The sequence below is a fragment of the Echiichthys vipera genome, assembly GCF_963691815.1.
Source record: "Echiichthys vipera genome assembly, chromosome: X".
In the NCBI taxonomy this organism is placed as follows: Eukaryota; Metazoa; Chordata; class Actinopteri; order Perciformes; family Trachinidae; genus Echiichthys; species Echiichthys vipera.
In genome coordinates this window covers 39,075,902-39,100,589 of record NC_139825.1, presented here as the reverse complement: position 1 = coordinate 39,100,589, position 24,688 = coordinate 39,075,902, and the positions used below count along the sequence as shown (strand labels likewise).

The window sequence follows — 24,688 nt, the reverse complement described above, 5'->3', positions numbered from 1 at the left end:
AATCTGATTTATTGGACCAGTTTGTGTGCACGTACAATGAATTTGACTTGTTTTTTTATCATTACCCTTTGTGTACTTACACAGAAAGAGACACATAAAACAAGTACAAAGCTGGGCAAAAAACAATACAATGGTACAGAGCGCTGAAGGTGCTGGGATAAATATGAGATGATTAATGTTAATGTGTTTTCCATAAACTAGAGTCCGAGTGCAGGTAGTATATGCAGCATAGCATTACCACTGGTTTGGTAAATATGATTATGATGCACGTTATGGCCTGCTGCCGGCACTGTAAGTAATATGCGCTTCAGGGTGACAAGGTGCATACTGTATATACATAGTGCACAGAGAGTGGGATACATGGGGGTTCAGTCAGAACAATTTCCTAGGCCCCATCTTGCAGGTAAATCAGACCCTATCCAGGAGTCTATAACTAAAAGGATTTGTTTTTTTATTATACATTTAATAGGTAGTTTAAATCATTATACCAGTGAGTGATGTAGGCTTCACCACATTATCCACCTTACATCGTATAGGCACTCCCATGCATTCCCTGCTTTATCATAGCAACACATCTTTTAGCCTCTGTCCAATGGTTGTCAAATGTGCTCCTTGTATAACTTATTTATTTGGCTGCTTTTGACATGAATACATTTCATAACACTGGGCCAGTATATACGGAGCTGAGCCCACAAGAGGTCGCTGCTGTCTTTCTTCCTGTAAGGAAGGCCATAGGGAACTCAATAGTGCATGCAAGTTCTTCTCAGTAACCAAATCTTAAACAATAAAAAAACATGGTGACAATAGCAATACCACCATATTTTTTACCCCTAAAACGAATGAACCCACTAAACGTCGATCACCTTAGTGTTTCTCTCTCTGATACATGCCATTAATTAACAGAATTATATGTGTCTTTCCTAAAGTGGTGAATAGCCTATTCTGCATTTTAGTGTTAGGTAGATAGCTTATCTGTTCCATTTGAGTTTTGACAATGAGCACTGAGCCATCAGTCACAGGTACACTCTTCTGGAGACAGGTAGTTACCAATTAAATCTATAGATTTTTAAGAAATATGAAACAGGTCATTGGCTAATTTCCTGACAGTTAGCGTCAACTGAATGTCTTTGGTGAGCTCTTGTCTTGTCTACTTTATTCATCCCCAGGGGTAATTATCATGTCACAGCAGTAATACAAGACAAGAAAACAAAGAATAGGGAAAAAAACCTAACATCAAATATTAAATACTAGTAACATAAGAGTTAAAAGTAAAAAGTATGTATGTGAAGGTATAACCGTTCTTGCAGTGTGTTCTGAGGTAAAATACTTGTTCTTGTAAGTCATTGAACATCTCGTTAAATCATGCTTTGTGGTGGAATGATATAATAGAAACTGAAAGTCACTGTTTCTTTAACAGTTGCGGAACCATATTGTTCACATGTGATCACACCATAGACGGATAACACACATTTCAAAGGCCAGTCAAATCACATGGCAGTAATTTAGTCTGTATTCCTAGCATTGTTGTTAAACCTTTAAAGGTCAAAGTGCATTTCATTTGAGACTTGTTTACTCATATGGCAGTTTTTAATCTTTCCCTTGATGGTTGGTTGATCTTTGGGGCGGGAACTAGTGAGACAAATTCCACCTTAGGAATACAGCCAGGCCTGTTCTTTGTGTTCACACACCATCTGCTGACTACCCTCATAGCTGAGCAAGAGGCCTACTTAATAGCAAGTATATGAAACAAAAACAGTTGTATGCAGTCTTGTTGGTAGCTGATAGGTGTGCAGAGGCTGACTTTTTTGATCCGGGCCTAGCTCTCTTGCTCTGAGTACTGCATTTTAGTTTGCCTGTGCTAAACAAAAGACAAGCAGCCAGGAAATGCAATAGCCAATCAGCAGCTGCCTTACATTTTATCGGCATGCGTGGCCAGTCTCTGCGTGCCTTATATCTGAGCAGTGAGTTGGACAGCTTGGAGAGCCGTGGCTGTGCTCTGAGCAGGGTGAGGGCTGACAGGGCTGTCCTCCATGTTTTAATAAGCATTGACATATCACACAGAGTTTGTAGCCATGCATCCACAGAGGTAAGCCTTATTTTCATTCTTTTACATATACAACACTGTTGATAAGGCACCAGCCACTGTGTGTGATCCATGCCTGAGTAATAATACAGGTTTGTCTGACAGACTGGGGGAGGGGGAAGAGTATTTGTCACCCCACAGCATAGGAGTGGAGCTAGGAGAGTATAGCATGGTACAGTACAACATAATGTCTCTCCTAACTGGGTGGCTGCCTGGACACATACAGTAGGGGGCCACAGGTCAAGTGTAAGGCCATTGTGTATTCATAGTGTACTGACTAAGAAAACCTGCTTCCTTTTGTCAAGATCAAAAGAGGAATGAGTTTTTGTGGCTGCTCCTGGCCTATGCTGTCAAGATGGCAGGCCTAGTGAGGGATCCAGGATGGCAGAGACAGGGAGCAGTGCAGAGGGTAGTCCCCAGAGGAATTAACAGATGGTAAACTGACAGCACAGCAAGTTTAATTTAGGCCTCAAACTGGCACGAGAGCAAGGCAGCAGGACACTGTTAATTGTTTGCCAGACTAACATGGCAATGCAAAACAGACTGTAAATTGTCCAGTTTTCATTTTTTTTCTACACTTCACCCAATACCCAGTTCACCCCAACATAATGTCCTTTTTTACTTAGTGAATTAAAAAAAAAAACTTTAAACAGGCCTAATCCTGTAAGCTGCTCACCACTTTTCCAAAATACCAATGATCTACAGACTAAATATACCGTAGCAGTTTTTCACAGGGTTGAAGGAATTGCCTGAGCCCAACGGTGTGCACTGCCTCCCGGTGTTGTTCTCTGCTGCCGAGTGTCAGCCATTTTAGAGAGCTTCCCCTTTCTGTCCCTCTGCTCCAAGCACACTGAGTATTTGTATGTAAGGGAGAAGGAAAGAAGAAGGAAAGGACTTCCTCTGAAAAGGTTCTGCATAGAAACCTTATCTCATCCATAGAGGCTTGAAAACCTGTTTGAAGTCGACCAGGTTAGATTGAATTCTCTCTCCTGATATCTGTTTATATATAATGATGTTGGTTTTCTGTATGCATGAAACAGATACAGAAAGATTACATTTGCTTAAATATTATATTTCTGCAGTTACTTAATATTGTCTTTTTATTCTTGAACATTTAGTATATTTCAGATGGATAATGTGATATTTGTTTTGTCATTATTAGTGGGTGTTGTCTGATAAATTCCTCTGTTTTAAATATAACCAGGGGAACTACGGCCTAGAAAAAATGGCACACATACTGTTGCTTGACCAGGGTTCAGGAGCAGTCTGCATTGACTGAAACAGCAAATCCCCCCCTCAGTGTTTTATGAATGGTCCTTGGTAATTCGTCTAATCCCTTCATTCCACTATGGTGCGAGGATTGGTGTAGGAACACTTAAATCTGCATTACAACGACACACAGCCTTTTTTGTCTGGTGTCTTTGAAACATCCACCAGATGACCTTCTTAGACTTGTGTAGATGATACAGTTGACCTTGACATTTTGGCCTGGGTGTGGTTTCTGTTTTGGGTTGCTTATAATGCACTGGAAATGTACCAATGTGTTTTAATTGTGTGCATTGTTTATATTCATAATTTGAAAATCTATATTGATGAAATGAGATGCATACATTAGTGAAACAGAAATAACTTCCACAGAAAGATTGAAACATGTATAGTGTTGCTCCTAGTTGTTTATTAGTGTTTCTTTCCCAGTTTACTGTTGCTCACATTGAAATCTCCAGGCAGACATTGTTTATGAAACAGTATGTGTTGAAGAAACGTTGCACATTGGAGGAATAATGGGAGGGAGGGGGTTATGCCTTCCATGCTGTCTGGGAAGCCTGTGACATTTCCAGTCCTGTCTTTGTGTCCAGCATTAGGCCCATGCTGCATATCAACATGCTGGGGCACATAATACGCTGCATGTGGTCTTCTACGGCGGATTCGACTGGTGCCGTGTGTATGTGCTGTGTGTGTGCGGTGCACAACATGGTCAGAGAGAGAGAAAGAGAGAGAGAGGGAGAGAGAGAGTGTTCAAAATGGATGCCATACACACATACTGGCTGAGAGCAGAGTGAGGGAGGGAATCTGATCCTCTCCCTGTCAAGCCTGTCGAGCTGCATCTTATATGTCTGATAAAAGGCAAACAGCCAGTACATGCATGCCTATCTGGGCTTTAAAGAAAGTGAGAGACTTGGTTTTCCAGGAGGTTTTTAGCAACAGTGAGGAGTAGTCCTCTCTGCATTGCAGCACTGTGGCTGAGGAGAGCGGGGAGAAGAGAGCCTGTGTGGCACACCGAGCCGAGCACCCAATCAGGCACCTCCGTGTGGTGCTCAAGCCAATCGGCAGCCTGCAGCCGAGGTTAAAGATTGACAATTGCAGGAGAGAGCAGCAGGGAGAGAAGGCCTTCTGGGAAACCTGGACCCATCTTTTCCCTCATCCCCCAACGCCCTCAATAATTGAAAAAGATTAAAGAATAGGGTGAAGAATCTGTGTGTGAGTAAGGGAAAAAAAGGTATGCTGTTGATTTCCTACATTGAAGCATGGATGTTGTGGCAATGGTGGGTGTGGAAAGGATTGTTTCAGTAGGTTACAATAGGCTGTGCATGTGCTCTGTGGTCTTTGATTTAAAAATGTTTTGTCAGGATGGGCAGCATTGATTTTTGTCCTTGTGCCTGTCCCTGTCTTTCTCTTTGTCTTTTGTTGCTGGATTTCCTGCCCTGGACAGGACAGGATGTTGCTGGGGTATATAGTCTGAGGCTGTCCAGACAGGTTAGATGAGGAGGCCAGTAAAGCCATTTCACAGCTCTCCTGTCTGCCTCTTTAGATGTGCTTTGATCCTGTCTGATATTTCATCCTTCTTTAGTGATAGGGGAGCAGGAGGTGTGGGGGTTGGTGAACAAGATTATTGAAATGAAAGCAGTATTTTTGTTTTCAGTCTATTTTTCTACACTAAACATTCAAATGGTGCTTTCCTTGGAGTAAGTTAAAGAAAAAATCGTCACAATTGATGCCATCTGAGCAGTGAGGCCGGTGCATCTGCTGTGGTGTCAGAGAAAATTGCAACAATAATAGGATCGGCAACAGGGCACATGCAAACCAAGGTGAATCATGTAAAACAGAAAAACCTGTTGTGCAGATTTTAAATTGCCGATCAAGGGCTGTGATTTTACCATCCATTATGACATGCTGCCTGTTATTAGGTCACTTGATCAATGAATATTAAATGGTTGTTTTAAAACAGCAGGGAGTCTTATTTACACGGTTTTCACTTTCCTGGGTGTGAAAAGGTTCAGACACTGCAGGGTCTTCTGTTCTGTGTTTTCATGTTTACTATTTATAGATCTGTGGTCAGCTATTTATGACTGGAGAATGGCCCTGCATATTGAGCTTCCTTTGCGCCAGTATTATTACATTTCAAAGTTGTGATCTTATTCTACTTTAAAGCTTAACATTATATTTTGTGTGTGTCTTTGAGCCGTTGACGTATGGTTTGAGTGATGGCATTGCTGTGTTATCAGTATCAGTCATGATAGGGATTGAAAGTGGCTGTTTGCTCAAAAGTCTGTACAGTCTTATTTATCTACTTATCTTATATGTTATTCAATTATTTAGTTGGTTACTATACTACTAGTTGGTACCACGTCTGACATCGGTTGTTGGGAGGGATAGTGGGATTTATGTTGGAGATTTTTGTTTTTCTTCCTGTTATTTTACTTTAAGGCAGATGCGTTGATACACTGTTCAACTGTTGTACTTTTTCTTGTTTGATTATCTGTGAAATTCAATTAAGAAATGTATCATGTCTGGCATATATCTATATATGTCTGGCGTCAGGCATTTTTGAGTCCTAACAGTTGTTTTTATGCTACTGGGGAATTCACTGACCTTTATATTATAAGCATAGCACTTTATCAGAAGTAGTGGTTTGAAGATCAGTTTTAATATGACTTTTTACAGAACATCTATGATGCTTCTCTTCCCAACTGAGGCCCCAAATCTAACCAGAATTTTACTAATGTCAAGAGACAGCCTGCTGGCAAAATTGATCTTGCTTGTATAGAATAACCCCATTGTAACAGGATGCGGTAGTTGTAAGAAGTAGGTGAGACTGTTTCATGACAAACTTCTGCAGGATTGTATTACAGTCTTAACACTGAAAAACAGAGCATTTCCATTTCCACTAATGTAGCATACAACTGGAGGTCACTCATAATAAAGATTGTTTGGATTTTGTTGATTTGCCTCAGATGAGAAAACCTAGCACTATTTGGGACTTTTAAACTGGGTAAATTAAGAATGCATTGGTCTTCAATGATAGTTTAGCTTGCAAGGCTAATAAACTATGATGTTGCATGCACTAAGGGCCTAACAGCTTTAGTGTACGTCATTTTTGGAGGGCTATTTTTTTCTTTTCGTCAGATAGAGTGCAGAAGAGAGTTAACCTATTGAACTAAATAATAGATATAAGAAATCTTCAACTGTAGTTTATGTTTGACTGGTAAACCTTTGATTTTCTGCATCAGTGAGGCAGAGGAAGAGGAGAAAACTGAGATTACAACAGAAGGAATGGAGATCTCAACACGATCCAAAGGTAATGACATACTGTACAAATTTGTTTTAGGATAGGTTAACAAGGCTCTGTTTCTATACTGAAATTAGGCAGTAATATGCATAGTATGTATACGTGGTTTTGTTGTGGTTGTCTTGGTTTTATATAATACTCGATATTATATAACTCACTTATCAATTGGCTTCACTTGACTGAGAGTGCAGGAAAACTGTTGTGTGTGTGATCTCTGGTATTTTTACCTTCTTCAAATAGGCCATCAGTGCGCCCTTCCTAGTTTGTGTAATCTTTGACCTTCGTCTGCAGTTTCAGACACGGGGTCAACAGAACGGATGACCCAAAAACGAAAGATGCCTAGTCCCTCTCACTCATCTAATGGTCACTCCTCTGCTGAAACATCCCCCTGCCCAGTGAAAAAGAAGAAGAAACCAGGTGCTGTTAGCAGCAGTAAAGACCAGGTAACGCTAATCAAAAAACACTGTTTAAAACTGCTACCACTCCAAACCTGGTCTTGCATTGCTAGATTTCCACAGTGCTGTGGCATCAATGGAGAAAAAGCCTGGCTGCACCAGTCATCATTCTGGTATAGGGGGAAAAAAAGCCTTGGCTTGTTTGTATTACTTTAAAATTATCTCTATCCTTTTGGGCGGTGCTAAGTCCTGGATGCAGCAACGATGCTCTTGAAAAATAGATTGTCAGAGGACAATGCAGTCTAAAATAGGCGGTCAATGGTAGGCTTTATCCCAAGAGGCTACATCCGGTGAGTCAGACTAGTCCTAATCCCTATAAACCAGAACATAAACAATGACTGGCATGGAGTCGCCCACACAGTCCATGAAACTAAGGCCTACCACCTTGCTCTTGGCATTTATTATTCAAATTTCAACTGAGAGTGCAAGATATTAAACTGAGGGTGGGATGCATGCTTTGGCATTCTGTAGAACCGGGCCTGAACAGCCCGGCAGATAGGGGTTAGGTTCTTTCATATAAATTAATTATTGTTAAAAGTGAGATGTTGTGTATGTAGACCTTTCATCTTAAAGATATAATCCAGAACATTTTCATCTAGTTAATTGTCTTTTAAGTTTCTATCTATCAAAGAGTGAGTTAAAACAATGGTGATTGATCATATGACCCACTAATGAAAGCATTTGTTGCCTTTTTGCTGAGTATCCCAATCTGTGTGTCTGTGGTGACATTCCCTCCCTAGATGTCAATGCGCTGCGTCAGAATTCTGTTTCAGGCTCATTATTATGTGTCTGTAACATGAGGCTCGCCTGTAGTTACATCTTAACGCCAAAGCCGCTACTAGAAACAACTATCTCAATTCTTACGGATTACAACTTCAATGTGCCCCTTCTGCCATTAACTTTCACCAATACTCAACAGTTTGTTCTATGGCTTGGACAGAGTGATATTGTGTCCTGCTTTATAATATTGCTAAACTGGCATCAGTGCCATGGTACATTCTCTTGTGATTCTGAGGCAGAGGTATTTCTTTCCTTTGCAGACATTTAAACCCCCAACTGTTGTATTTCTTGATTCTTTGCAAAAAGACGATGGCTGTTTGGCATTTGAATCACGGCCCATGTTTTCATGTCACTGAAACTCTTTGCACTTTGAAACATACTGTTTCATTTCAGAGACCTTAGTATTTAAGAAGTCATGCACTATAGCCTATTAGCGTGTTATGTCACTGTATTTTACAGTGTTATGTGTAGGATTGTCTGCCATATGAATAACTGTTATACACGTTCACGTCATTGTTCTATTTCATTAGATATTACTGGAAATAGTAATTTGATAAGTGTTTGAGGTCTGGTAATGAATCTGTGCAGCTCTAATTTGAAATGAAATTATCTTTGTGTCTTAATCAGTTCACAAATACACAGTAGGTAAATGATTGATAGTATTTGGCACATTAAGTTGACCTTTGTAAATGATTAATAGCCACTGTAACAATCTGAGCATTTACCAGTTTAATCAATGCTGTCCACACTGTTTACCCCTTTGACGTGATGCTTGTGTTCAGAAACACAGACCTAAATCAGAGAACTGAGCAAGTCACACAACTTAGAATAAATATCCAGACCTGTCGTCTTTTTAGGTAATTTATATCACAATTCAACATTTCTCATCTCATCAACCAACAGTTAGTTTGTAACACCTGTACTTATCAGAGCTTATGGCTGTCTGTGTTTTGGACTTAGTGTGCCTTTTATTGATGGTATGCATGTCTGCTTTGATTCTTTAATCTCTGACCTGATTTTGACCTTCCCCAACTTTGTCTTTCTCTTGCCCACATTCCAGTCAGAACTAAGACATGGTCCCTTTTACTATGTGAAGCAGCCTGCACTCACCACAGACCCTGTTGATGTGGTACCGCAGGACGGCAGGAATGACTTCTACTGCTGGCTGTGCCATCGTGAGGGCCAGGTGCTCTGCTGTGAGCTCTGCCCCAGGGTTTACCATGCCAAGTGCCTCAAACTACCAGCTGAGCCCGAGGGCGACTGGTTCTGTCCGGAGTGTGAGGTACTCAACTAGGAATGTGTATAGTTTTATGGGTGTAGTAAACCATATTTCAAAGCTTTTAGTCAAAACCTGACCTCAGTAAGTTTGGACATAAGCGATAAAAACAGTTGAGCCTACATACACTGTGATGAATAATAGGATAAGAACAATGTTTTCAGATATTTTCCTCTTGATGTCTTTCAGAAAATAACAGTTGCTGAGTGTATAGAGACTCAGAGCAAAGCCATGATGATGCTAACTATAGAGCAGCTGTCTTACCTACTAAAGTTTGCTCTACAGAAGATGAAACAGCCAGGTGTAAGTATTTTGGTCCCTCTGTCTTTCTACAGATTTCTTGCTACCATGCTAATTATATTTTCTCGAGTTAGGCAGTCTAATTACAGATGGGGTGCACTGTTTATTGTCATTTCTGCCTTTTCTAATTTTACATGGAAGTTTATCACTTGGATATTGGCATGTGTTCTTTTCTGGCCAGTCTTAATTTTTTAGATTGCTTATGCAACCATCATATTTTTAGATCTGCACCCTGAAGTACTACCTGTGCACTTATCAGTCCAGCATGATATATTATTGATTTGCATGTAAAAATAATTTCTAATAACAGAACTAACAATCATAGTCATTTCTACTATAATGGGCCTGTCATGGCTGGAAACCATGAAGGTAAACATGCTAGCTGGCGGTGAGGATACAGCTGCCCCTCTCACTCTCTTTCAGGATCATCCCCGCTTGTCATCTCGCTCCCCCCATGCAGCTTCCACGCAGAGAAAGACTTTTAATTGGGTAATCAATTACACCACTAACAAGACCCCGTCATGATTTCTTCCTTCACTGGTTTGCCTCCTTTTGTTCGAAGCTGCTTTTTTTAGTAGTAGCATGTTCTTGTGCAGTAGAGGGGAAGGTTATGCAATAAGTTTGACCTGAGAGTCTGTTTTCCTTCACTCTCTTTTCTGTCTGCTCACTTTTATAGACCGAACCCTTCCAGAAACCTGTCTCTCTTGAACAGCATCCAGATTATGCGGAGTACATTTTTCACCCTATGGATCTTTGCACACTTGAGAAGGTAAACCACAAGCTGTCAGTTATTTCCCTTTGATAGTATGAATGTAGTAATGTTATAAAGTTTGTCAGTCAGGCACCATCTTTTCTTCTTGCACTGCAGAATATTAAAAAGAAAATGTATGGCTGCACAGAGGCCTTCTTGGCAGATGCAAAATGGATTTTGCACAACTGTATTATATACAATGGAGGTATGTTTGACTTTGTGGAAACTATATTTGAGAATAATCCAGCTGATTAAATTGTTATTTTGCTATTAATAAGAATATACACCGGCCACATTATTAGGTACATCTTGCTAGTACCTGAGTTGGTGGTTGACAACTTTTTGTCTTAATTCTTTATGACATAGATTCAACAAGGAGCTGGAAACATTCTTCAGATGTTTTGAACTCATTTTCACGTTGAAGAAACTAGTTTGAGATGATTTGAGCTTTGTGAAATGGCGTGTTGTCCTGCGTGAAGTAGCCATTAGAAGATGGGCACACTGGTCATAAAGGGATGGATATGGTCAGCAACCACACTGAGATGGGCTGTGGCATTTAAACAATGCTAAATTTGTACGGGCAGTGGCGGATCTGGAAATTCTACATGTGGTGGCAAAGCAGTCGCAAGAGGTCTTTGCAGGATGGCATGGGAGGATGGTACGCAGGAATCCCCAAATGTAAATGGGTGACATGTACTGAGTGACATGATATGTGATGCTACTGTACTGCAGTTTATATGGAAAGAGAATAAAAACATACCATGTGGTCCAGGGGGAACTGCAGTAGGCCTAGGACCCTCTTCCTCCCAGTCATCTTTTGCCTGGTGGTCACTCCCTGCCCCTTTCTGAATCTACAGCAGCCTCCTCTTCATCCTTCACAACCTCTTCTCCTTCACTTGTTTCCCCATCTCCTTCTGTGGTCTTCTCCTGCTCTGACCCTCCTGGTCTCTCCAGTTGACTACCTTCTCCTTCATTTCCCTCCGTCTCTTCCTGCTGTGCACTTTTCTTACCAAGAAAACTGTCAATATCCCCACGTTTTGCTTTCCTTTCCATTGTTCTGCTCTCTTTGCTGCGATAGTTAAGATGTGAAAAGGTTATCCTTAGATTACGTTACACTGTAGGGCCATGTAGCTAATAAGTATAACAAATATAAATGTGTAGACTAATTAAGGCTGTTGTATTGGTCATTTTCCCAGTTTGACAGTAAAGGGTGTCACCTGTTTAATTTGTGCAGCGTCATTGCTGTGATATGTGACAGTAAGTGGTTTAATAGTAATGCTTAGCTCATCAAATCAAAATGATTGATCTCCTAGCTAGCACTGTGCAGTGTGTCTGTAAACGTTATGAATCGAAACAGACAAGTTGTTCTTGTCTTTAGTAAAACCAAAACGGATCAAAGGGCAACATGCTCTTACAAATCACGAGCGAGCGATTTCACGTTTGGCTAAATAATGCACACACAGTTTTAATAACACAAAAGTTAGGGGGCAGCTGGGGGGGGGGTGTAAGGCTCTACAGTAGGGGGGCAGCTGCCCCCCCCTTGCCAACCTGTGGATCTGCCCCTGACTAAGAGGCTTTAAAGTCTCTCAGTTCTGACCCAACCATCTGAATGTTGCAGATATCGAGACTCATCAGACCAGGCAATGTTTTTCCAATTTTCTATTGTATAATTGTTTAGATCCTGTGCCAACTGTAGCCTCAGTTTCCTGTTCTTAGCTGACAGGAGGGGTACCCGCTGTGGTCTCCTGCTGCTGTAGCCCATCTGCTTAAAGGTTTGATGTGTTGTGGGTTCAGAGATACTCTTCTGCATATCTAATGAGTGGCCTTTGGAGTATTATTACTGTACTTTCCTATCAGCTCGAACCAGCCTGGCCATTCTCCTCCAACCTCTGGCATTGTACATTTTCTATTTACTTTGTTGCACTTGTTGTGGAAATGGATTCTAAGGGAGGTTTATAGAGAGTATATGTAGCATGTTATGTTCTATGTAGAAGAGTGGGTAGTGTACTGTGTATATGGCTATTATGACAATAAACCCTCTTCTTGAATCTTGAATCAATAAGGCACTGATGCCCAGAGAACTGGCGCTCACTGGATATTTTCTCTTTTACGATCATTCTTTGTAAGGGATGGTTGTACTTGTAAATCACAGAAGATGAACCCTGAGGTCACCTCGGACTGGCCTACTAGTTGTTTCAATCGTTGAAACAAAACACAATGAAGTAGCATTCTGTTATTATGCAACTTAGCAACTTGACCTTCCAGATGATACCAGACAAGCCCCGACTCTGACCACTTTTGTGTCAAAGCTTAAAACTTTTCTATTTAATATTGCCTATTCCACTGTAAATGAGCTTAAAGTTGGTGTATTTACTGTCTCAATTTATCTTTTTATCACTTTTATCTCATTTCATTAAACTGCATACTTATACATACAACCAATGTCATGTTCAAAGTCACTTAAATTACCTTTAGTTTAAACTTGAGCAGATCATCTTGACCATGTCTACATGCTTAAATGCATTGAGTTGCTGCCACATGATTGGCTGATTAGATACTTGCGTTTACGAGCAGTTGAACAGTTGTACATAATAAAGTGGCCGGTGAGTGGCACATCTATGAGTAGTTTAGCTGCTGTTCAGTGGAATCCACTGTGTTCCACTGTTGATTGATGCCACTTCTTTTTTTCAGAGTAATTCATTTGGATAACAGATTTTTTTTTAAAGATTACATGCTGTTATCCATAATTTAACAATAACAATAATATTGAATTATCACCCTGTCTAGTGTGTATGCACACTGTTTAACATAAATGTATGTCCCTGTTTCAGGCAATCACAAACTCACGGCTACAGCCAAAGTGATCATAAAGATCTGTGAACACGAGGTGAGTGTGTCGTTTGGGTCAGAAAATATTTTTAGATTCAAGCTGAATTTTTATTTGTTGAATAATTTAAAATACTGGATGTGACAGCTGACACTTTATTTAATGTCTCCCGATTCTTTTGTTGCAGATGAATGAGATTGAAGTTTGTCCTGAGTGTTATCTCTCTGCTTGCCAAAAGAGGGACAACTGGTTCTGTGAGCCTTGTGTAAGCTAGATGAGTAACTTGAAGTTTCTGTTGATGATTCCACAAGGTTGTGTACCCTTTTAGACATAAATCACTGGGATACAACCACTTAGTTCCAGTGTTTTACTGTATGTCTGCAGAGTAACCCTCACCCTTTAGTGTGGGCAAAACTGAAAGGATTTCCATTCTGGCCTGCTAAAGCTCTGCGGGACAAAGATGGACAAGTGGATGCTCGCTTCTTTGGTCAGCACGACAGGTATCAGCCATTTGTGCTTCAGTTACTCAGTTACTTTGGCACATTTCAAGCTTTGTTTATGATGTGAATCTTTATCCATCAGGGCTTGGGTTCCTTTGAATAATTGCTACCTCATGTCCAAAGAGATTCCATTCTCTGTGAAGAAGACCAAGAGCATCTTCAACAGTGCCATGCAAGAGATGGAGGTCTATGTGGAGAACATGAAGAAGAAGTTTGGAGTGTTTAACTATGCCCCATTCAGGACACCTTACACTCCTGACAACAACTTCCAGATGCTGCTGGATCCATCCAACCCCTCATCCACCCCGATGAAACCTGAAAAACAGGAAAAGATCAAGCTGAGCTTTGATATGACAGCATCACCCAAGATCTCTTTGACCAGAGCCATGTTGTCAGGGGCCGGGGTGGGAGGAAGCGCTACAGGCAGGAGGCTCCACCTCAGTGATATGCCTCGCTCCCCCATGAGCACCAACTCCTCTGCCCACACTAATTCGGATGGGGAACAGGAGACAGCCGACAAGTCCCACACAAAAGCTCCAAACAGCCAGTACAGTACAGGAGAAGAGTCCATGGACTGTACAGGTATTTCACCAGTTGCATTTTAGTGTAGCAACAAGTGTGTTGTGTATAATGGGAGGAGACTTAATATAACAGTTAATATCTCTGAACAGCATCACCTGCCCATCCTCGACCTTGTCATGCAGGCAGTTCCCTAGACAGCCCTAAACCTTTCCACTCTGAAGCTCCTGGCGTCCCCAAGCAGGAGAAGACCCCAGCGACAGGAAGCATTCTGAATCTCAATCTAGGTGAATTTTTTATGGCAATTATGTGATATGCATGATATTCATATTTCGCTTGTGCAATTTTGTTTGGAATTATTTTTCGTTGTATTCTTCTAGATCGAAGTAAAGCAGAAATGGACCTTAAGGAGCTAAGTGAAACTGTTCAGCAAAAACAAGGAGCCACATCAGTCCTCACCTCTCCAAAAAGACAGATTAAGAGCCGCTTCCAGCTGAACTTGGACAAAACCATTGAGAGTTGCAAGGCACAACTGGGTCGGTAGAGTATGCTGTTTTGGGGATGTGAATATGATGTGGTGTTGAATAATTTTGCATGCACCTCATTAGCTGAACCATGAATCAAATGGCAGTGTGATATCCCTCCTGTTACCTTTTTTGGCAGGTATAGATGAGATCTCTGTCGATGTGTATAAACGCGTGGAACACAGTGACTCGGAAGACTCTGATAAATCTGACTCCAGTGAAAGTGAGTATGCCAGTGATGAGGAGCAAAAGACCAAGGATTGTCAGGATGCAGCGCCCCGTGCTGGAACCCAAAAGGAGCCAACCAAAAGTAAAGTCAATGACCATCCTTCCCTGAACAAAGACAAGGAGGGTAAAGCCGATTCGCTCGTAGCATCCGAGACTGCAGGAGGTGACCCCGCTGCAGCTGCAGCAGTTGCTGCCACTAAAGAGAAAATGGGCACAGATTCTGAAAAAGAGAGCCCAGAGAAGGCCAAAGCACCTCCATCTACACCTGGTCTTAGGGAGAAGGCTCAGACGAAGGAAGAGGCAAAGCAGCTTCTGCCAATGGAGGATTCTGACTCAGAGAGAGAGCTGGTTATTGACCTTGGAGAGGAGCAGGGAGGCAAGGACAGGAAGAGAAGCAGGAAAGAAAACACCACTGTTAAAGAATTATCTGCAGGTAAACCTGAAGGTGAGAGTCATGCTTTTCTCTGCTGATCTCACAAGAAATAATCAAACACACTTTGCATTAATGTCCAATTTTAGTATAAGTATCACATGGAAACATCACCAACTTGTTAACTGGTCAATAATGCTGGTACTTTCCCTTTTAGGTAAAGCCCTGACCCCATCCACACTCCCATCTCAAAACAGTACAGCTCCCTCCACACCCTCAAGTGTTTCCACACAGTCCCCTATGGCCATTCCTGTCACCATGGTCTCCTTTACTGCTCCTTCACCCGCAACCATAAGCCTCGCAACCGTGTCCAGTGCCGCCGCAACACCCCCCTCTTCCTCCTCCTCCTCAGCCTCAACGACACCAGCTTTAAAGAAACAGCGTCCTCTGCTGCCCAGAGAGACGGTGCCTGTGGTGCAGAGAGCTGTAGTATGGAATCCCACTGCCAAGTTTCAGACCTCCTCTCAGAAGTGGCACATGCAGAAGGTGCAACGTCAGCAACAGAACCAGCAACCTGTGGCAACCACGCAGACGCAGGCGTCGTCTCCCAGGCAAGGCCAGGCTCAAGTGCTGACCCAGACACAGGCCACTGGGAACGGCTCCACAACAGTATCCTCATCTTCACCTCAGCAGTCTTCCCAGAGCACACGCTATCAGACCAGACAGGCTGTTAAAGGTAGATAGCACAGATTCAAGTATGACTTTACACAGTGTGTCGGCCAGTACAGTATGTATCAAAACTCCATGATGTAATGATGTAGAAAATATTTACCCTCTACACGTGTTGCTAAATATTTCACCGTCAGTTTGGCCAGAACGATGTTTCTGATTCATAACGATTTCTAATTCTAGCTGTTCAACAAAAAGAGACTCCACTCAGCACATCTACGTCAGCTGTCACCCTGGTATCCAGTAGTCCAGCTTCTGTTGCCATGATGGCAGCATCAAGTTTAGGCACAGCTGCTACATCGTCACCAGTGGCAACAGATCTGTATATCCCCACTGCCTCAGCAGATGTAGCTGCAGACATCGCCAAGTACACAAATAAAGTTAGTATAAATTTCCATTCACATTTCCCTTCTAAGATGCCAAATCCAGTGGACTTAAGCATTGACGGATCATTCTCTGGCTAAATAACCTAAATCAGAGGTTTTCAAAGCCGCTGGGGGGCTTCAAAACTGTTTTCGGGGAGACTCAGTGAATGGAAGTTAAAACATATTACATTAGTTATTACATTAGGTATAGAATGGTCTAATTGTATTTGATTTGGTTAAAGAGGACAGTACAGGACATTAATATAGCAGCAAACAAATACTTGCTACGTATAGCACTATTAGGCTATGTTGACTCAATTGGAACAAATAAGGAACAAATAAGGGCGCACTCACACTGTACTTCTGCACCACGCCCCGGGCTTTAGGGTACTTGTCCCCCCCTCCCACTCCCTCCGCTGGCCAGCCGGTTTGTACTCACACTACCTGGGCCTCGTGCAAATGCTTCTTGCCTGTCCATACGTCATCACGCGGTAACACGTCACACGTCACACGCATTGATTGACGTCATCACAATGCGTTGCTTTGTTTACAAATCTTTCCATAGACCTCGGAGTTTTTGTGCGTCTTGTCGACTGTTTTTGAATATTTTCATCGACCAAATCTGCAGTAAACACTCCACCTCCGCATCACACCAACGTGAACCTTTCACCGCCATTGTTGTTGTTGTTAAATGTCCGTGCATGGTCCGTCTTTTTTTAATTCTTTCTATGTCCAAACAAATGACGTGAGAGCCGCCATTGGCGTCGTGCTCGTACACATGCGCACGCTCGTGCTCGTACATGTGCAAGCACGCTCTACAAAAGCCCACAGACCGTGGATGGCCAGCTGGCCGCAGCTACGCATGGCGCGGTTGCACTCAAACTGGTCAAACGAGCTAGGCTTTACCGGTAAAACCTGTTTTGGCCCAGTGCGGAAGGACAGTGTGAGTGCGCCCTAACATCATAATCATCATCCCATAGCATGATGGTTGGCCCTTAAATGGGATCAAGTACAACAATTTACTGACTTGCTTATATACTGTGACAATACAAGTTACATACATTTACATAATGAATAAATGTATTGTTAACATTAAAACACATTTCATCTTGTCATCTGATACCCCGCCCCCCGCAGTTATAGTGGAAATGGTGCAGTTTCATTCATTTGAGGGCATTTCTCATTGTTTTAAGGTAGAAGGAGGAATATAATTGTCCAAGTCTTATTAGAAAGAAAATATTTCTCTATGTTTGGAAATAACTGACGGCATTTTTGGCTTTATATTCAGCATATTAATGCAAAACAAAGCATGGCCCTGATAGATTTAAGGGCGCACTCACACTGTCCTTCCGCAGCGCGACCCAGGCTTTAGGGTACTTGTCCCCCCCTCCCTCTCCCCCCGCGCCCCAGCCCCGTTTGTACTCGTACTGCCAGGGCCGGCCAATGCTTCTTGCTGTCCATACGCCATCACGCCGTAACACGTCACACGCATTGATCGCGTGTGTGTGGCTTTGTTTACAAATCTTTCCACAGACCTCAGAGTTTTTGTGCGTCTTGTCAACTGTTTTTGAATATTTTCATCCGACCAAATCTGCAGTAAACAGTCCACCTCCGCACCACACCAACGTGAACCTTTCACCGCCATTGTTGTTGTTGTTAAATGTCCGCGCATGGTCCGTCCTTCTATTTTCTATGTCCGAACAGGCGGACATAACGCTACTGCCGTAGGGCTCGTGCTCGTACATGTGCGCGCGCTCATGCTCGTACATGTGCAAACGGCTCCGCTAAAGCCCACCTCTTTCAAGCGGGCCGTGGACGGCCCGCTGGCCGCAGTTATGCGCGGAGTGGGTGCACTCACACTGCTTAAATGTACTAGGCTTTAGCTGAAAAAACGGTTTTGGCCCGGGACAGAACGACAGTGTGAGTGCGCCCTAACACTTGATTTGGGAATGGTTGTTAGGGCGCACTCACACTGTCCATCAGTACCGAGCCCTGGGCTTTAGGGTACTTGCCCCCCCTTCCCTCTCCCCCTGCGGGCCAGGCCCTTTTGTACTCACACTGCCTGGGCCTCGGCGGAATGCTTCTTGCCTGCCTATACATCATCACGCTGTAACACGTCACACGCATTGATTGACGTCATCGTCCGTAGGCCTCGTGGTTGTACACGTACACACTCGTGCTCGTACATGTGCAAACGTGCTTTACAAAAGCCCACCTCTCCCAAACGGGCCGTAGCCGGCGAGCGTACCGCGCCTAGACGCAGTTCGCTTGGACTCACACTGGTCAAACGAACAAGACTTTACCCGTGGAACCTGTTTGGGCACGGTACGGATGGACAGTGTGAGTGTGACCTTAGAGACTCCATCTCTGTCACTACAAGGCTAATGGCCATTATTTTATTTGAAATTTCCTGTGTTGGTATTAAAGCTAATGGTGGTTTGGTCTAGATGAGGGGCACAATTTGGAAAGGTTTGACCCCCTGTCCACAATTCCTAATGGCTGGCCTTTTGGTAGTGTTGAATATCAATTAGATCTATACATTAAATATGTCTTCCTTGAATGAGCCATTAAAATATTATGGTCTATTCTTTTTCAGATAATGGATGCAATCAAAGGTTCAATGACTGAAATCTACAATGATCTTTCTAAGAGTACCTCAGGGAATACAATAGCAGAGGTAGGTGTTTGCTCTTGGCCCTGTAGAGACTGAATACTATTGAGATCATGAGTGTGACTTTGTATGTGACCCTTTTCTTGACCCTAACCCATGTTTTTTGTATTCAGATAAGAAGACTGAGAATTGAAATAGAAAAATTACAGTGGCTGCATCAACAAGAGTTGTCAGAAATGAAGCACAATCTTGGTGAGAACTTCATCAATCAGCAAAAATACTGGAACGCATATAGTCTTCTTTTGTGCGACAAGTTTTACTTGCGTTTAATAATTTGTATGTGTACTTCAATGTAGAGCTGACAATGGCAGAGATGAGACAAAGTCTGGAACAGGAGAGAGAGAGGTTGGTGACAGAGGTGAAGAAACAGATGGAGCTGGAGAAGCAGCAAGCAGTGGACGAGACAAAGAAGAAACAGTGGTGTGCTAACTGTCGGAAAGAGGCCATCTTCTACTGCTGCTGGAACACCAGTTATTGTGATTACCCCTGTCAGCAAGCTCATTGGCCAGAACACATGAAGTCCTGCACTCAGTCAGGTAACAGACACATACCAGCAACAAAATGTATTTGATGACATTCACACAAGGGGCTTATTTGTTGGGCTATATGTTTTCATTTTTTTTCTTACAGCTGCTTGTTACCCTGTCTGGAAGTCTTTGCTTGCCTGAATAATCACCAGCCACATGACATTCTCATAGATATAATGTATTTCTTTCCACTTTTGTTCTTTTTGTAGCCACAGCCCCACAGCAAGAACCTGAGGCTGAGTCGACAGCAGACCTCCCAAACAAAGGTTCAGGGCAGACGAGCACTGGCCCGACCTCTTTAAGAGACACGCCAGTCTCTGCACCGTCAAACAAAGACTGTGACACGGAGAAGAGCACCGACAACGTTGCTGTCACTTTGTCCTAAACAAGCTTACTATTCTTGAAAATGTAAATGTGTATAGATTTTTTTCACTATAAGGATATATGTCTATGTAAATGTCTATGTAAATTGTTCCGTTCAAGCAGCTGTTATGGGAGCAATCTAAATTATTTTAATGTATATATTTGTGTTTGCCTTTCAGGACTCACTGCCCCCTGTGCACAGCCTTTACATATCAAATGTGGAAACAAGACTGACAGCAAATAGTTAGTAACCACTAGAGGGGGCAGTTTAAAAAAATGTATACGGTATAATCATGCACTCCTCCACAGTCTTTAGAGAGCTGCCAGTTTAAAGATCTTAAGAGCATGCCTGAGTGTCACAAAACATACGCGTTGTGTAAAGGACACTAGTTAAACATCTGCAAAAATATAACCCATGATAATGGACCACACAGATTTAGATTAGACTGTTGACAGAAATGTCTGTAAATTCCTTATTTTGTATTCTATGTTAATTTATTTGTTATTCTAATGTTGCCTGCTGTATACTGCCAAGAAAATAACAAATACAAACATTTAAAACAAGCTGATTCTATTCTACTCTGTTGTTGTTGTTAGTTATGAAGCAGTCTGCAAAAAATTAGTATAATTTCAACTAATAGGTTCAGAAGGTAAGTTGGTTTTAAACAGAATGGGATTTCTGACATTCAAGTTATCATAATGCTAGTTTTGATTAAAAAAAGATCAATTACTTGTTACTCTTTTCGTTACACGTCTTGTTTTATTACTTTTCTGTTACACCCACAGAATCAGTAAGTCCGTCCTCTCCCTCAAAATTTTGCATACTTTGCATGTGCACTTCGGACTGTCAGGGTAATCGCCAGTGAGTGCAGATTAGCAAACTAGCTGTTTTTTTCTGTACATTTTATAAAACTACACGCTCCACTGACTGCATTAGAGACTCTTAACATGTGTGGCAAATCTTAAAATGTCAGGTCTCTATGTTAGTGAGTAGTCCTGACGGAGAGGTTTATTAGGGCATTAAATATTCTCATTAGAGATCAAAATTCAAAATTCTGACTTGTGAATTTGGCAAATTTCAGCTCAACTTCTTACTCAATTAATGATGACAGTGAATGTCATTACCTGACAGACACATTTTACATACATACATAATAGTATAGACTACTAGTGTGTTAAAATATATATTCGGTAGAAGTGTAAAAATACATAGATCTGGATCGATATAGCAATTATATGATCTATGATCCAATATCATTGCTGCAAAGTGAAGATATTGATACATATCACCATCTGTAAGATGAAATTCTGGTGCCTAAAACACTGAGATATAGAAGCTTCCAAACTACATATTTTTGATTGTACTTAAAATAGGACTTAAAGATGACAAGACAAAGAAACCAGATGATCCAGATGAGGATAGTTGGCCCTTAAATGGGATAAAGTACAACTATTTTCTTACTGGCTTATATCACTGACAATACAGTTAGAGTTACAGTAAGTTACATGCATCTACATAATAAATAAATGTATTGTTAACATTAAAACACAATCATCCTTTCCTCTGATACCCCGCCCCCCGCAGTTATTGTGGAAATGGTGCAGTCAAGTTTCATTCATTGGTTCATCTCATTGTTTTAAGGTAGAAGGAGGAATATAATTGTCACAGTCTTATTTGAAATACAATATTTCCCTTTGTTTTCAAATAAATGACAACCTTTTCGGCTTTTTATTCAGCATATTAATGCAAAACAGAGCATGTCCTGTTGGAACAGTGGATTTGGGAATGGTTGTTAGGGCGCAGCCACACTTTACATTTTTAATAGTATAGACCAGGGGTAGGCAATTCCGGTCCTGAAGAGCCACTGTCCTGCATGTTTTAGGTTTCTCCCTACCTAACACACCTGAGTCTAACAATAATCAAACTGTTACAAGCATCAGCTGCTTGATAACGAGCAAATCATAAGAATCAGGTGTGTTAGAGCAGAGAGAAACCTAAAACATGCAGGACAGTGGCCCTCAAGGACAGGAGTTACCCACCCCGGTATAGACTAATAGTGTGTTAAAATATATATCCATATACATCCATATAGCAGTCATATGATCAATGATCCAATATCATGGATGCAGAGTGACTTGACTTGCGTTCCCTGAAGCACGTGAATCTCGGGATGCAGGCCACGCCCATTTCCGCGATTTATGCAAAAGCTACTTTTTCGATTGTCTGATCAAGATGAAACTTGGTACACATAATGTTTGGATGGTCCCGACCAAAAGTTATCAAAAGAATTGTGATTATCTTATAAATGCGGAATTATAAAGGAACGACTTCCTGTAGATTACAGTCAAAACAGGAAGTGCTGCGGATCTTCTTCAAATTGTGTCTGATCAACACAAGATTCAGTAATCCAGTTTCTTTACTGAGTCTTGACTGAGGCAGCTACATAATCTGACACCAACCAACCACTCGGTGGCGCTATTCATAATATCTTAGTAATTACAGGCTTGCACCCTGTTGATACCTGCTTGCAGGTCTAGTTTCTATTGCATCACTTCTTGTTTTTAAATGTGCCTGATTTTGAGCTGTTTTATCTTTCTGCATCTTTTTACCGTAATCTACTTCTTAAATATAGCCTGCTTGTTTTTAATGGACTCACTTGTAGCCTGCTTGTTGTTATTTGGAACTTGTTTTAATGTATTGATTTTTATTGCTTTGTGTAAAGTGTCCTTAAGTGCCTTTGAAAAGCGCTATACAAATAAAATGTATTATTATTATTATTATTATTAATAAAATATTGATAAATAGCAGTTTAAGATGCACCTTGATTTTGAAATTCCCACATTATATTATTTTTTTTATAAAAAATAATAGTTTGTTATTTATTTAAATGGCTCTAATAAAACCGTCAAATAATAATTCAGTTCCTTTGTGTGAGTTGATAATTGATTATGTTAAATGGGAATATGATACATCATAGATCACAGGTCCCTGAATTGAATTCAATCAAAATCATATTTTGTAAGGATTTTAGCAAGTATGTTATTGTTGTACAAAGAATCAATATAGTATTGTATCACAATTAAACTTGAAACATACACCCCTAAACTACCATGATTAAAAAAAATATTTGTATTTGTATACTTGGAGTGTCAACGTAGCTTGAGATAAAACTAAATAAGCTAGAAGGTAAGGATGCATATTTATACACGTGTATCTGGTACGCCTATGCATTCAACCATAGACATAATAAAGGCATTATTATGCCTATGTATACAAGCCAAACAAACCCAGCATTGTTCAAGATCGTACACTACAAAACATTTCAAGTCAGATAAACTTGCAAATGAAAGTTCACCTGCTGCCTTAAAACACGTTAACTTGAGGTTTATCGTTGTTTCAGCTCAGAAATAAAAGTTTAAAACAATGACTGTACTACATTGTTGTAGTCAACTTGGTTATAGAAGTTGTCAAAGTTGTTTTAACATTTTATCACTTGCTGTCTCAACTTAACACTTTGAGTTAAAACAAAAAATTCTTACACATTATCAGTATAAGAAAACTGTTCATTACTTGTTGTTTCAACTTAATAATGCGAGTTAAAACAAAAACATCACCAGTAGAAGAACTTTTCTTAGCTAGTTGAATACCACACATTTCTGTATTATTGTAACTTAGTTTTGAGTTAAAATAACTGACTGATGTTTATACTACTTATATAGTACATGATACAACACACAGAATTCTTGCATTTGTCCAAAATACAACATTTATTATTAAAACATGTAAATAAGCTCACACATTGGGTTCTCATACATTGATAACATGCCACCCAACTAGTTGTTTATCCCAGTGTCAAGTGTGTCTCACAATTGTGTGCGTGTGCGTGTGTGTGTGTGTGTGTGTGTGTGTGTGTGTGTGGGTACAATAAGGCAAATATGAGGCATGTTATACAATGACACAATCTGAGATAACAGGTTCATTAAAACCTCAATACGATGAAAGATGCCACACAAAAATTGTGTTACTTGAACACACTTTTAAATCTTTTTGTTCACAGGCGATATATAGGCAGTTAATTCTTAGTCCATGGACTCTTGCTGAGCATTGGTCTGGTTTAAGGCTCATGATGACCTTCTAAAGGAACTCAAAGGTATACCTCATATTTTACGAGGAACTCGAGATTAAGGCAGTAAATGGCTTCATGTGCAAATTGTATTCAAAAAGTCCTTAATCCTGCTTTTGAAATGGTCCATGCTGATGAGGGATTCCAGTTTAAAGTGATCCTGTAGTTTATTCAAAGATAAGGGTGTTAAATATTTAAAAGCATAATAAGGCTACAGGAGCGGGTGGTGCAGATTCTGGTGTTTCTAGGAGCCAGCAGAGAACGCAGATAGGATGGAAATTGATGTACACAGAATCCAGCATTTTTAAAGATGAAGTATTTGCGTGAATGTGCAAAATATCACCATAGTCAATAACAGATAAAATAATGGCTTGGATGAAAAACAACATTTATTTCTATACAAAAAACCCAAATGCACCCTGTTTACATCCTTCCATCCCTCCCATTATCACATTGAGGGCTTCGCCATGAGCCTGAAGACAATAAGACAAACACATTTTAACTTACATGTCCAAGTTAAAAACATCATGGCAATTCTAATGAATAAAGGATGTAACTGTCTAGTGGGTGAGTGAGAAAATAATGGGACTTAAAGGCTGTGGAATCAACCAATGATAAATAAAATAACTCCTGCAAATGTAATAAAACATGTACTAAACTTGAGTTAAAAATGCAATAAAACCCAATAATGTCAGAACTATCGTCAGAATACGATAATACCTGTAGGAT

At 40.9% G+C, this 24,688-nt stretch overlaps 1 protein-coding gene across 7 annotated transcripts; it reads left to right on the top strand.

Moving 5' to 3' along the window:
- Positions 1 to 1,947: 1,947 nt before the first annotated feature.
- On the top strand, positions 1,948 to 20,367 carry zmynd8 (zinc finger, MYND-type containing 8). Of its 7 annotated transcripts, none has more exons than XM_083938965.1 (20): positions 1,948 to 2,086; positions 6,592 to 6,659; positions 6,942 to 7,093; positions 8,946 to 9,167; positions 9,351 to 9,464; positions 10,138 to 10,230; positions 10,330 to 10,417; positions 13,044 to 13,099; positions 13,227 to 13,304; positions 13,424 to 13,539; positions 13,622 to 14,121; positions 14,244 to 14,345; positions 14,439 to 14,594; positions 14,722 to 15,255; positions 15,398 to 15,916; positions 16,093 to 16,289; positions 18,871 to 18,951; positions 19,059 to 19,137; positions 19,242 to 19,481; positions 19,682 to 20,367. In XM_083938965.1, the coding sequence occupies exons 1-20, from the start codon at positions 2,073 to 2,075 to the stop codon at positions 19,855 to 19,857; spliced, it is 3,585 nt and encodes a 1,194-aa protein (XP_083795091.1). In that variant the 5' UTR covers positions 1,948 to 2,072; the 3' UTR covers positions 19,858 to 20,367. The 7 variants fall into 7 exon arrangements, with proteins under 7 accessions (XP_083795091.1, XP_083795090.1, XP_083795089.1 ...); XM_083938964.1 differs by having other exon boundaries at positions 14,211 to 14,345; positions 14,722 to 15,243; XM_083938963.1 differs by having other exon boundaries at positions 14,211 to 14,345.
- Positions 20,368 to 24,688: the final 4,321 nt, after the last annotated feature.

What these genes read in the sequence shown, in the direction of transcription:
- zmynd8 (XM_083938963.1), top strand. An exon ending in TCGCCAAGTACACAAATAAA is followed by an intron (nt 16,290 to 18,870) that starts GTTAGTATAAAT and finishes ATTCTTTTTCAG; the next exon opens with ATAATGGATGCAATCAAAGG. An exon ending in AGAAATGAAGCACAATCTTG is followed by an intron (nt 19,138 to 19,241) that starts GTGAGAACTTCA and finishes ACTTCAATGTAG; the next exon opens with AGCTGACAATGGCAGAGATG.